Source organism: Mytilus galloprovincialis, chromosome 7 (assembly GCF_965363235.1).
Source record: "Mytilus galloprovincialis chromosome 7, xbMytGall1.hap1.1, whole genome shotgun sequence".
Taxonomy (NCBI): Eukaryota; Metazoa; Mollusca; class Bivalvia; order Mytilida; family Mytilidae; genus Mytilus; species Mytilus galloprovincialis.
Window position 1 is genome coordinate 16,179,892 of NC_134844.1, and position 14,218 is coordinate 16,194,109.

The 14,218-nt window shown below is 29.1% G+C and overlaps 1 protein-coding gene across 7 annotated transcripts in view; it reads left to right on the forward strand.

Moving 5' to 3' along the window:
• LOC143082414 (harmonin-like) overlaps positions 1-14,218 on the forward strand; it is a 43,039-nt gene that overhangs the window by 28,552 nt on the left and 269 nt on the right. For 2 of the 7 annotated variants that reach the window (XM_076258065.1, XM_076258064.1), the window contains exons 11-19: positions 465-521; positions 887-1,035; positions 7,281-7,351; positions 8,459-8,548; positions 9,561-9,787; positions 11,762-11,830; positions 12,469-12,537; positions 12,677-12,717; positions 13,824-13,852. In XM_076258065.1, the coding sequence (XP_076114180.1) occupies positions 465-521; positions 887-1,035; positions 7,281-7,351; positions 8,459-8,548; positions 9,561-9,787; positions 11,762-11,830; positions 12,469-12,537; positions 12,677-12,717; positions 13,824-13,852 (802 nt within the window). The remainder of the gene's footprint in view (positions 1-464; positions 522-886; positions 1,036-7,280; positions 7,352-8,458; positions 8,549-9,560; positions 9,788-11,761; positions 11,831-12,468; positions 12,538-12,676; positions 12,718-13,823; positions 13,853-14,218) is intronic. The other 5 variants (XM_076258066.1, XM_076258067.1, XM_076258068.1 and 2 more) reach the window with 5 other exon arrangements.

Genomic DNA, 14,218 nt, shown 5'->3' on the forward strand with positions numbered 1-14,218 from the left:
GGTTATGATCAGTTTGATCAAATTTCCAAATTTGGTCCAATTGTAATGAAGAAATAAGAAAAAAAACATTCCAAAACTTTTCTTCTGATAATTGTGATATTCATCCATTATTGCAATTTGAGCATTTTTCATTTCATCTTTTTTGGTTGAAATTTTGTTCATATCATGCTACTTGCTTTAGATAGGAAATTATTGCTAGAAACTTATGGTGCACTGTGTCCTTCGATAAGATTTTAGCAGAAAAAACACTCTCTTATTAAAAACCAATGATAACCTATTTTTCTCAAAATTAAGATCAAATATGAAATTAAACCATTGGTAATTGATAAATATCATAATCAAGGGGATCTTGAGGTAGAATCTATAGATTTTCTTTTGAGCAGTAGGAACTAAATGTACTGTTAGGTTGTATGATTACTAATCTAAAATACAGAATTTGTTATGTTTATTGTTGTTATCCATAGGCTGTGGTGGCATTGAAAAGCAGTAAAGAATTAATAGTTGTGCTCAGGAAATATGTGGTGAGTATTATGATATGTTTATTTCTATGAGGATTGTTGTTTAATATCAATAATATTTGAAAGGAACTTTAGTATAATATGATAGGCATAATAATCTTCTTTTTAAAAAAAAGGGGTATGAGAGAGGTGGTCTGATTGCTGATAAGACAACTATCCACCAGAGACCAAATGTTGTTGATTGAAGCAAATAAAGATCTATTTGTGAGCTTCAATAATGAGCAAAGCAAATAAAGTAATAGGCCACCTGAAGTTTTCTTTGATCCTGATTGGTATATTTTCAAGATAATTGAGAGAAGTTCTTGTTTAAAAAAAAAATAAAAACCAACAAAATTACCTGAAACTGCATGTTGCTTTTTCTTCTTCAGGGTATTCCATTAATCCAGAGTGGTAGTTCTGCCATGAATCGTCAGATGAATCAACCAGCATCACCTCCACCATTACCTGTAGCAGACGACGACAGCTCCTCACTTAATGACAGGTCTGCAGTAAATGACAGGTCTGCAGTAAATGACAGGTACACTGATGATTTGGCAGCAGAATTTGATGATATTATAGATGATGAGCATGATGAGAATACGGTTGTTATGGAAATGAAAATTTAATTTTCCTTTCTTTTTAGACTTAGTCAATCCCTAGTCAGATGTTGTTATATTTTTATATTTATATCGAATTCTAGTCTATCATTATACAATATTATCTTGCCTGTCAAGGTTTCTTGCCAAATATTATGCACATTTTTTGCAGAAATACTTAGAATTATGAAGAATAATTCAGATAATGGTGCTTATTACTTGCTTTTACAAACAGATTTGGGTGAAAGGTACTAAGTCTGCAATATTCAACCTTTTAACCTTTTAATTAATGTTAATGTTAACATTGAAATTTTCAAATGAAGTGCGACAAATCTATGTAGATATTCAAATCACTTAAAGGGAATTTATATTATACGTAGCACTTTTGTTTCATTGAGGTTAACTGATCATGAAAGGATTTCAGAATCAAGTTAAGAAAAGATATTTGTATAAAGAATATGAAACCATGACATTAATTAGGTTATGTTATTATATATAGTTTTTGTTAAAGTTATTTGCCTGTCCTTATTTTGTTTTGTTGTTGTGTGTTTTTTTTTATTCAAATAAAGTATTAAGTTTAGGACTATTTATGATAGCTTTATTTTGAAGATATCAAAAGTATTCTCTGAACACTGATTAATGAATAAAACAGGAACAATTTTGATGTTAAAATAGATATACATTTCAATTTTTAAAATACAATAGAAAACATTTTTGTAAATTTTCATGATTTACTGGATTGTTAAAAATGATTAAGATTTGTGTATATCTTGTTAACTGAAATCTGACCATTTTTATGAAAAGAAGAAGTTATAAAATTGCAAGAAAAGTACAGAATAGATTGCTTATTATTTCTTTGCAAATTTGTGCAAATATTTGTCCTGATAGTCTCCCTTAGATCATATTTTTTCATAATTTTAATAGAAGAGAATTAATAATTATATTTAACTATTTTAAATAGATTGCTCGAAATAAATTGATTCACTAGATAGTCATGATAAATCCTAAATGTTTTTAACAATTGAGGTTACCCATACTTCTGTTTTAGTAATGATTATGCATGTATTATTTGATTTGCATCCAAACTGATTTGATTGCATGTTGTTACATTTACGATTCTTGCCATGATTTTGAATGATTGCATGATTATTTATAATAAAACTTTTATATATAACCATTGCTTGTTCAGCTTTTATTTCTGTCTTTGTAGAAAGCTAGATATTCCCCTCAGACACATTTTTATTTCAGATATTATTATTGTACAAAAGCCATTAGTTGTGATACCTTCCTTTAGTTTTTGATGAAAATAAGTTCTTTCTTATTTCAAAATCATTTTCATTTTAAAAAGAAGATATGGATAAATGTTATCATCACCATCATCACCATTATTATCATACTTTATTTCCTCCAAATGCAAGACAACATGCATATATAATGTACATTTATAACTATAATTGGAACTTCTGATATTTGTGTTACAATTGAACTAGCTCTGATAATTTCATTCATATCAGTGAAATAAAAATGTAAACAAATGAAGGATATAAGAGCAAGCAAACAATCAATAACAAATAAGCCATCACAAAAAGTAAAATAAACACAAAACACTAAAAAACAACTTCTGGCTTGAATGCATTTTACTTATAAAATTTTATTTGAACAGGCAGCAAATAACAATTCAGATATTTTTTATAATCACAAAACTCCTAACCGATGTCATGTCTTTAATTTGCAGCAAACCTAGATATAATCAAAGCAAAAACTTTTTTCCCCAAGTCAAAGTAGTTGATGGGCACCTAACTGGTCTCTTTTAAGGAATGTGAAGTCAATACACATACACACATTGTAAACAAGAAACTTAAGCAAGAATTTTATATACAGAATAAGTTTATAGACTCTTTCAAAATCTTCTTAGAAAAATGTATGCTTTCAAATTTTTATAAAACTTGCTTTTTAAGCCCCCCTTGATTAAATCTAACTAGTACTTATTCTACAGATGATAAATAATAATCAGAAATTTTAGTCGTAGCTTAAGAGAACTCACAATTACTGAAAGATAGTTTTATATAGCAGTTGATAGATACACTAATCTTTCATAGACTTTTTGTATTAGACAGTGGCAGATCCTGATTTATTTTTTATTTATTTATTTATTTTTTTGAGGGGGGAAGGGGGTGTTAGAACACCCCTTTATTTTTAGGATTATCAATGCATTTTAAATGGGGACATATTGTTGGAACATGCTTCCCCCTTCCCTTTATTCTGAGTTGGGAACCCTCTTTGGAAAATGGCTGGATCTATAACATCCTAAGTGTACTGCTATGAATAATAATAGTGTATCAATTTAAAGGAAGAAAGATTACAATTTATAATCTCTGTGTTCACTGACATTGTGTGATAGGTTTTTGGGGAAAGACGGCTTCAAGCCGTCAATTCCCTAATGGGGTTGGCCAGAGTATCATTCCCTCACGTCAATCATTTTGTTTTGATAGTTTGGAAACCCCCTCAAAATGTTATACTGAAATTGATGACAAGGAGAACAGATTGACTGTAAATACATTTTTTACACATTTCCCTTCTGTTTCTCGCGAAATTATCGTATATTGAGCTTTCCCTTACACTATATACGTTTCTTTTACAGTCCGGAAAAATCAGTATTACGAAATATTCTAAATATATCTAACCTAGTGACGTCATTGTTGGAATGCCACACATTCATTATAAAAATCATTCACAGTATTTGTATACTAATTTAAAATCCGTATTTGTTAAATGTAAACCTAATGATGTTTGCTGTAGTGTAGATCATTCACACACCAACATGCAATGCTTTAATCTGAGGCTATAATCATTGTAGGTCAACTTTCGCGGTAAACAATGTCAATGGGGATACATGAGATTGGGGAGAGAAACGACAGTTTTCATTGTTTCCTGTAAAGTTCTGTTTTTAGAATCTTCCTCCAATTCAGGAGCACCTCCATTGATGAGTAATTATACACTAAAATCAAAGTAAATGTTTCTGAACACTTAAAATGTGACATTTAGTATATGATAAGTAGTCTTCTATATAAAATAAAAGTTGTGTACCAACATAATTATTGAAATGGTTAAAAAAAAAAAAAAAAAAAAATAAATGTTGCTTTTTGTAGTTTATACCTATTGAGATTGGGGAGAGCAACTACAGTTTTCATTCTTTCTGGAAAGTTATGTTTTTAGACCCTTTCTCCAATTAAGGAGCACCTCAATTGATGAGTAATTACCCACTAAAATGAAAGTTAATGTATCTGAACACTAAAAATGTCACATTAAGTATATATATGATAAGTAGTCATCAATTAAAAAATAATTTTGCGTACCAACATAATTATTAATTATTGTAGTGGTCATTTTTTTTTTTCATTTTTTTTTTAAATATTGCTTTTTGTAGTTTAAAGCTATTAATTCATAAATTTTACAGATATATCAAAATGTGGGATCTGGAAACAAACTTCACACAGCTTATATCAATCATATTTGATTTTATAAGTACATGTATCCCTGTGATGAGAGTTGTAACTGGGAACTTTATCAATGGAAAATTAAAACTGAATAGAATTTTCAGTCCTCACTTTCTTGAGAATACTGTCACAAAAAATTGAGAATGGTCTTAGCCTGCTGTTTAGTTGTACATAATTAAAATTTTAAAATATATTGTAGTAGTTGTTAAATTCAATTGAATTTTAGATAATTAACTCCCAACTTTAATCAAATGTTTTGATTTAGAAGGTGCAGATCTCATTGGTCCAAATTGCCTCTATGATGAATTCTTGACTAAGGAAATGAAATAACAATAAACAACAATTAGTTTCATTATTGTTAGCCTTTCTATATGTTCTAGCTGTTATTTTGCTCATTCTTTGTATGTAGACTATCAAAAGATACCCCCTAAAAATTGAAACAATGGCCGTCTTTTCCCTCAGAGCTCTTCAGCTCTTTGATTATCTCTCAAGAGCACATTTAGTGGTTTAGAGAACCCCTTGAATAACTATTGAAAAGTGTGTCATTTTTGGAGTTCAAAACTGTTTACAGTTTCTAAGTTTTCAAATATTTTTATTCTCTTATTGAGCAAATGAAAAAGTACAAATTATGCAGACTCAAATTTATCTATGGAGATCTTCAAATTCTTAGTTAGTCATGATTAAAAAATGCTGAATATGAAAATGTATTTGAATTACCTCCCCTGACCCATAATACTGACTTAACTTTTGTGCATTTGAGTGAAGACATTTTGAGGTTGGCCTGTACAGTTTGAGGAAAGACTATCATTCAGACAATTATGAATTCAACTGTTTTGGCCTTTCAATAAAGGGAGGTAATAAATATCAATGGAAGGATGACAAGAGAAAACACCATGACCAATAGAAAACTAAAAATTTTGTAAATGCAACCCTCACCAACAATCAGGCTGAACCTAGAAGGTGCCTGAAATGATATGCAGCAGAGCCTGTTCCACTCATGGTACACATGTGGATTGTCTACTAATCCTTTTCTGTATGTAGTCAATGATCCATGGCAACATTTTTTTCATAATTCTAAATATTATATTTCTTGTTTATATTGAAATAAGATATTATTCTAGAAGGAAAAAATTCTGTAACTTCATACTCTGCAATAAAGATGATCTCCTCTCACTGAATACTGAAACGTTTGGTGTCTATTATGCTTGAATCAATTTATTTATATATTGGCTTACATCTAGATAATGACTTTAAAGGTCAGTTAAGAACCAAACCTAAAGAAGAGGTATTGATTCTACAACTTCTTTGATTAAAATATATAATGTCTCTGCATAAGATTCACAATAAATGGCTAATTGTTTGGGGTTTTTGAAATTTAATCTTATGAGTGAAAGAACATAGTAATATATTGTATTGTAAGCTTACTATGGATAAGTTCTTACATATGATAAGAGAAAGATACCTATTGATTTTGATGTCATTAAAAATTTAATATTAAGGTCATATACCCTAGAAAAAGACTGAAATAAGTGCGCAAGGGGCGTCCAGAAAATAATGCTACAACCATATATAGGATAGGAAACTGACATTGAAATATGGTTACATATCATAGGAGGAAGACGGGTGATAATTTGGAAGTCACTAATGTCAAGGATTATTGTGACTAACAGAAGACTGAGATTAATGCATAAAAAAGGTTTCTGGAAAATAAAACCAGAACCTTACATGGAATTGCAATAAAACATGAATGTAAGGAAATAATTAAATAAGAATTCCTATAGATTTTGAGGTCATATAATTTTTTTCCACAGTTAAAATTAATTTAAACCAAAAGAAATGCAGAAAATTTGGTTATTCAGTAACTCCAGTAGCTTGCATGATCCTGACCATACATATATATACCTATGCTGTATACCATTTACCCGAAATTTTTGTTTAAATATTTTGAAAGAATAAGCTCTAACGGAGAGGTGAAGGATACCAAAGGGACATGACTGTTTGTCCATCCGTCCTTCCTTCCTTCTGTCCATCCATCCATTTGTCAGTCGTCTGTCCGTCCCATGAATATTTTTGTTGCATCTTTCTCTTGAACTACATTACAAAGATTTCTGAAATTTGATGTCATGGTTTATATGAGTCGACTATACTGTGTGATTAGTTTTCAGATTCATTACTTAACAACTTCCTGTTTACCGAACACTTGCATCATTTTACACATGACTTCCAAGTTTAAAACTGTTGTCACATTTTTCTTTAGAACTTCATTACAAGGAATTCCATAATGTGTGATGCATTTTCAGATTCATCACTCAACAACTTCCGGTTAACCATCAAGTATTTAGTTGAGGGTATCATCAATGAGCAGTAGCTCACAGTTTTACTTGTTAATACTAAGTTTTTAAGTCAGCCTGGTGCTTTTTATTTTTTGAATTATTTAGAATTTTGTGATGTATATCATATCAACTGTAATCATTAGAGAGCATGTGTTTGCTCATTATAGGAGCCGCACAGAGTTCTATAATTGTTTACCTCCTTGTCTTTTGATCTCTGGTGGAAAGCTTTTCTAATTGGCAACTATACAAAGTCTCTTTATCTCTTTGATTTTTTTATAGGTATAAAAAAGATAGACGTCTGTTGTAACTTGTACTATTACCGATATGCTTAATGTTTAAACTGAGGTTTATTTACAGAATATTTAACAGAGATGATATTTATAACACAGGAACTAAGATGCAGGTTGACAACTTATTCCAAAATACAGGTTTGATAATTCATATTTTTTCGGTCAATTTTGAAAAATTATTAGATTTAAAGGATGAGACCCTGGGTTCTGATGTAGTAATTCTAATTAGGGAGCAACCATTAAACTTCAAAAAAAGGGGGGGGGGTATGGTTTTTGTCTGGTTCCCAAATTTTTTTGGGAAATCTGGATTCAGAATTTTTGTTAAGAAAAAATCCATAACCCTTTTGAAGTTAAATGGTTGTTCCCTTATTGGTGTGACTTTGTTTATTACACATGAGGTCAGAGAGGATGGAACATCTGGCTCCAGGTTGACTGTCCAGATTAAAGAGCAGGAAGTCAGATGTTAATAAATATATATCATATCCTAGTTTTGAAATAAAAACGAATGAATTGAATTTCAGGAAGGAAGAAATAAAAAAATAAATGATTGTTGTGGGCAGGAAATTGACTAGCCCGAGGTAAAAGAGTGTTATTGTTGTTATTAATATATATATATATATACAATGTATGTACCATGAAATCTATGAGAATAGTGTCAGCAATAAATGAGGTCAAATTGAAAATAAATTGAGGAAATACTTCATGATATATAATTAATACATGTATAATTAAATGAAAAGCAAGAACATGTAGTTTAAGTACTTTTAAAAACCATTGTTAAATTACAGTACTTGTAGTAAATTCCTGAATAAAGGGATTGTTACAAAGTTTTAATTGCATGGAACTTTTATTATTAAAGAATGAATTGTGTTGCATGTCTGTTTAAGCATGGGCTGATATAATGTTGAGAATTATTTTGTTTCTGTAAAAAAAAATTGTACAGTGATTCTTTAATGATTAGTTGTACAACCTGTAAAAATTAGTCTTTGACCTATGATTGTGTGTTTTATTTTGTGATTTTCCTTTTTCCAAAGCAATTGAAGCAAAAGTTGTCATTTTATGAAGAAGAAGAAAAAACAAAGATGTGAGCAATATTTTAAGCTTGCTCTTGTCTATATGAACTTTATATCTTTCTTAAAATTGTCAGAACCAGATATTCCAAATACAGATTTTAAACTTCTAAAATTTAGACAAAATTTTCAATTGAAACATGACCTATTAAATAACCATATGCTATATATTCAGATGAAGTACATGAAGTATCATCTTATAAGCTAAAGGGTAAAGAAGGAAGGTTGCCATACCAGTCAGATACAGAAGAGGTGATACAAATAGGTAAAAAACAATTAAAATAAACTTTGCAAATGGATGCTAAGTCTGATGTAGTTACAGTTGTAAGAATAGGTCATACATTTTCAGTCTGTTATAAATACTTACAAATATTCTTTGTCAAGTGGCTGTGAGGAATTTATGATATTTGGAAAATGAAGAAGTTAACTCCAAGGCAGATTGCACAATTATAGAATCTCATGTATCCTATGTGTTTGATCTGTTCACATAAAAATCAAATTACAAGTGTCATATATTATTTTAAGTTTACCTGACATGGTGATCATCATCTGTTAACTTTTAAAAAAATCTCCTCTAATACTACTTGGGCAAATTTAATCAAACTTGGGCACAATCATAATTGGGGTATCTAGTTAAAAAATGTGTCTGATGGCCGCCTGCCAACCAAGATGGTTGACATGGATAAAAATATAACATAGGGGTAAAATGTAAATTTTGTCTATTATTTTGAAAAAGGTTATGAAAAGAGAAAATCTGACTAGGGCAGAAATATCAAAATGTTGAGCTCTATCAATTGTTCATGTATGTCAAAACTATCAGACAACTCCTCATTGGAGTTATTGCCCTCAAATGAAAAATAATACAATTTTGTCTTTTATTTTTGCCAATAATCTTGAAAGAATAATAGTTAGAGATTAAGTTTTTCAATCAATTCCTGAAAGAGTTATTGACTTTTGATGACAATTTTTACCAAATGTTCTTGTGCATTTTTGCGTTATATTTTAATGACTATGAAAATAGTATGGAGGAAATTGTCTGACAATTCCTTATTGGAGTTATTGCCCTTTTTTAAAAATAAAGATTATTACCAATTTTTTTTTGTTTTGCTTTAAATGATAAAAATGATGATAGATAACTAGACGATTTAAATCACAAAAATAATCAGCATTGCAATATCTACTAAAAAAATAGATTATATTTAAATTGTATATACTTATATTTTCTATTTTAACTTTGAATATTTTAACGGTTAACATAAATACATATTTGTTTGCAGTTGATATTATAGAACCAGAGGTCAGAATTGAGAACAAACATGAACCATCAGATGACGAAGATGATGATACAGCTGAAAGATTACAAACAGTCTTACAACAAAAGTTGGACAAGGACAAACATGTTCCATCAGACAATGAAGAAGAAGATACAGCTGATCGATTACAAAGAGTGTTACAACTGAAGTTAGACGAGAACAAGAAAGAGGCTGAATTGTTAAGAATGCAGGTGAGAAGTTCATCATATTCATGAGACAGAGATAAGTTTTTTTTTCTCATTGTTAAAGGATGTATGAATACCTATAATTGCTTACATCCACTTCATTTTGGTGGATAGTTGTCTCATGGGCAATCATACCACATCTCGTTATTTTTATATTTAGGATAATTGCTACTCTGTTACAAAATAACAGATTGTTTTTTTTGGTTAAAAGACTGTCATATTGATAGTTAATAAATAACGGAACTAAAAATCACAATAGATTAAAGAATCATCTCCTTATTTTTGAAATACATGCATAAGCCATTCAACATTTTAACAGGAAATGATTCTGGCTAGATTGTTATAAATCTAACAATAAATTTTTGGCATCTTATTTTCATTCAAAACTTATGACAAAATAACTTGAATTTTATAGGATTTTCAAAAATGGCCTATTTGTTTGAAAAGATATATGTAGTTTCTTTAGTCATGTTTTATTTTTTTTGTTGTCTTTGTCTTGAACTAGACCTTTGAAAAAAACAAAAAGAAACGCGAAAGGCTTGAAAAACAGTTGTTGAGCAAAATTGAGAGAAATCGTATGGATGCAGAAAAAGAATTAAGATTTTGTAGACATAAACAAGAGCAAGAGGAAATGTTACGTGAATCAAGCGGGGAAATGGTATAGTTGTCTCCCTTCCCCTTTCACAGATTGTTTTCTCCATCAGACATAATTTTACTTTTTATACCTACAATGTATTTGAATAAGCACTCCTTTCCAAGAATTATTATTTGCATTTTAATATATACCCAGATTATGTTTTTATTCAGTTTGGATTTTAAAACTAAGACAAATTATGTACACAGTCTTTTAATTTTTTAAATCCTATTAATTAAGTATTTTTTAGATACAGACATTTTCAATAGTAGTAGAGCTTTTTATGTTATTTTGTAGCATGACTTGTATAAAATATCAAGTTGAACATTTCTGCTTAGAAGTGTATATTAATATATTGTCATAGAAAAGTAATAATTTCCTCAAATTTGAATCATCAAAAAGTGGAATTGAAAGAGAAATATAACTATCATTTTTTTTTTGCATATACCTTTATGTAAAAAGGATATTCAGTGGATGAAATGGCTTAATTTTGACAAAATATGGCAACATTTCAAACATTGTATATTGAATTTGTAACAGCTGTGAAACATTTCTTCAGGAAATGACATAAAATATTGACCATTGTTTGCTTTTTTCATAGAAACATATATAGCTAGGAGAAACTAAAATTTTTTGAAAATTTCTCTTTTTTGAACATTTTTTTTAAAGGTAATGTTTTAGCAAATTTATAGTTTAACTGTTTCAATGCCTATTATGTATATGCCTACACATATTTAATATGATTTATTTATGAATTCTAACAAATGATGCTTTGCAATAAAAGTAAAGAATTGTTCTAATTTGTACAAAAGGGTATTGAAAAAATAGGAGACAAACCAGTATTCCTGAGCACATTTGTATTAGTATTAAAGATGATAAGATATTTATATTTATTATACAAATAGAGGAATACCCCAATCCCTTTTTAGGTCAATTTGTTAAAGATCCAAGTTACAGCAATACAATATATGGAATATATAAGGTTTATGCCTCAATTGTCATGATTAAGTCAATTTTTTAGAAATTTATTTGCATTCAGTATAAAATTAGGATAAATAATAACATATTTATAAGACACCATATATGTTAGCCAGTCAATGCTTTCTACTTCTTGCTCTCAGGATCAGAGTTAGTATATTCCTGATATATAATAAATGAGGAGCAATTTATACCTTTGTTCAAAACTTTCTTCTCAAAAGTAACTCTAAACTTTTACAGTGAACATTTTTGTTATAAAGATATGTTTTGACAACTTATTTCATCATATCAGGTATTCAATTATGGGTCTCAAATAATTTATTAACTTAATATTTTATATTGACATTTTTTAATGCCATCATGAACAGAATGGATTTGTGAAAACTTTTTCTAAACTTTGGCAACCAAAGTCATTGTTTAAAAAGCACAAGAAAGAGGTGGGTTATATAAATCTTACAAAATAATTTCTTACAGAAAATAAGTATTACTAGTTCAAAATGTTTGGGATTAATCACCAAGAAAACAATGGAGACAAAACATTACTTAATGGTTTAGTGTAATACCATTAGGAGAGGTTTGAATATTTAGAAAAACACAGTATAAGTTGTAGTGTTGTCATAAAGGTGAAAAAAGTTTGCATTGGTATTTTAAATACTCATACAAATTAGTATTTGCACTTTGGGGTTCTTAAATACGCTGGCAAATCTAATGTGTATTTAGGTATCAACAACAACATTGTTACAAAATGTAAATACAAATGTATCAAAATTATCAATAATAGAAATTACATATCTTTTTTGTCGAAAGATGTTGCTCATATATACATTTTTGTATTTTGACCAAACACTATTGAGTGAAATGGCCATTTTAGGTCAAATTAAATTTTGATATCACATATGACCAATCTGCACTAACAAAATTTAAAGAAAATAATTACCTGTTCATTTATCATAAAATAAAAATAAAAATGAAAGGCTGGAACTTCAGGGCCAAATGATGACTCTAAAAGCATACCTCTCCTTTACAGAATCAGATTGATGTTGCTAAAGCTAATATATTTACATTTTACTTTCAGGATGAAATACTGTCTGGCCGGGGAGGTCCTCTAAAGAAAACAAGTTATGGTTTACTTGGAAATCCTCAGGTACAAACATTATCATTTTTTTAAAGACCACTGCATATATAACAAAATAGTAAAACTGTCACCATATGAAACAATGAAGAGATTATCATCAGCAATCTTGTATAAACATGGTTATAATTGGTTCATTTCTTTTTAACAGGGCAAACAAGGATCTGATAGAAGTAATACATCTGATGTCAGGTAAGTTAATAACATTGATGTATATTTTAATCCTTTGATGAAGATTCTACATTGTTCTAAGAGGCCCACATAGTCATGTGCCTGCACAAGATATCTGCATTATAGTTTGCCTTCTGTGAATCAAAACCTTTGTAAATTTATGATTAGGTTTAAATTTTAGTTTTTGTAATTAGACCATGAAGGGGTGATCTGAAAAATTAGTACTCTTATACATTATGTGGTCATCTTTACAATGTGTCTGAATCATTTATGTTGCAAAAGCGAAACATTGTAATCCTAGATTCTGTCGTTCAGTCATCAATAACTTTGTCAAACCTTCATGGAATCTTGTGAAATTTTGAGAGACAACTGTTTAGGACCAAAATGCAGTATCATGAGCAAATTTTGAAAACAAAAATATTTTCACTTTTCTGTATTTTACTGATAGATAGACTTTTTTTTATGAAACATGTTTTTGATTTTTTTTTCATTTTCAGTATTTTTTCTGATAGATGGACTTAGTTTTATACAGTTGAAATTCAGTTTAGGATTATTTTATTTTTATGTGACTTAGACAGAAGCTTATCTTCAAGACCAAAAAAGTCATCTGAAGAAAAAGTTTGATTTTTATTTGGAATTCTGTATTTTACTTAAGGATTGACTTTTTTTTATGTCTATGAAGAAATAACATAAAAAAATGTTGTCCAGACTGAATAACACTCGTAGCAGGTTATTTAAAGTGTGCACAACAATTTTTATGTTATTTCGAATAGTCAGAAATAATATGAAAGTCATTTCTTATTATTTAATTATTAATTCAATTTTAAACCGGAGAAAATCATGAAAAAACGTTGATGATGTCACGGTCACATGACAAAATTATGTCTATGGGCTGATAAACAATACGACGTCAGCCAATCAGAAGGCACGTTACATCCAAAATTAAACTATGGACAAATAGACTCACTTGTTTAGTCATGTAACACTTTTACAGACAAAATATGCAAAAATAGGAAAATGGTATAAATAAAGAATTGCACATCCCCAAAAAAATCACCTTTTTTCAAATGATGAGTATTTAGCACAACTTGATAAACCTACACAATTATGTTGTTTATTTAATACAGCTATGTACAAAAGAATTTCAGGAGTAGTTGTAAGTGCTATCAGAATATATAACCTTGTCATAGTGTCTTTGTATTTTAGCTTGATATATCAGTTTATAATTCACTATATATACCATTATATTCACACATTATTCCAGTTGAAAACAGTTTACTTCTTTTTTCACAGACCCTCTGTATACTATTATTGTTGTTGTTGATATACTTCTAACCAATAACTTGCTCATGTAATGATAAATGTAGTATCTAAAAAGTGATTGTTTAGAAGTTTGTAAAAATGTTAAATTTTAAATGATATTCATGAATATGCTTTTACATGCTAACGATCAAATTTATACATGTTATATGAAATATATTGTATTGATTTTTTATGCTAGAAAATAGGTTTCTGTTCTATT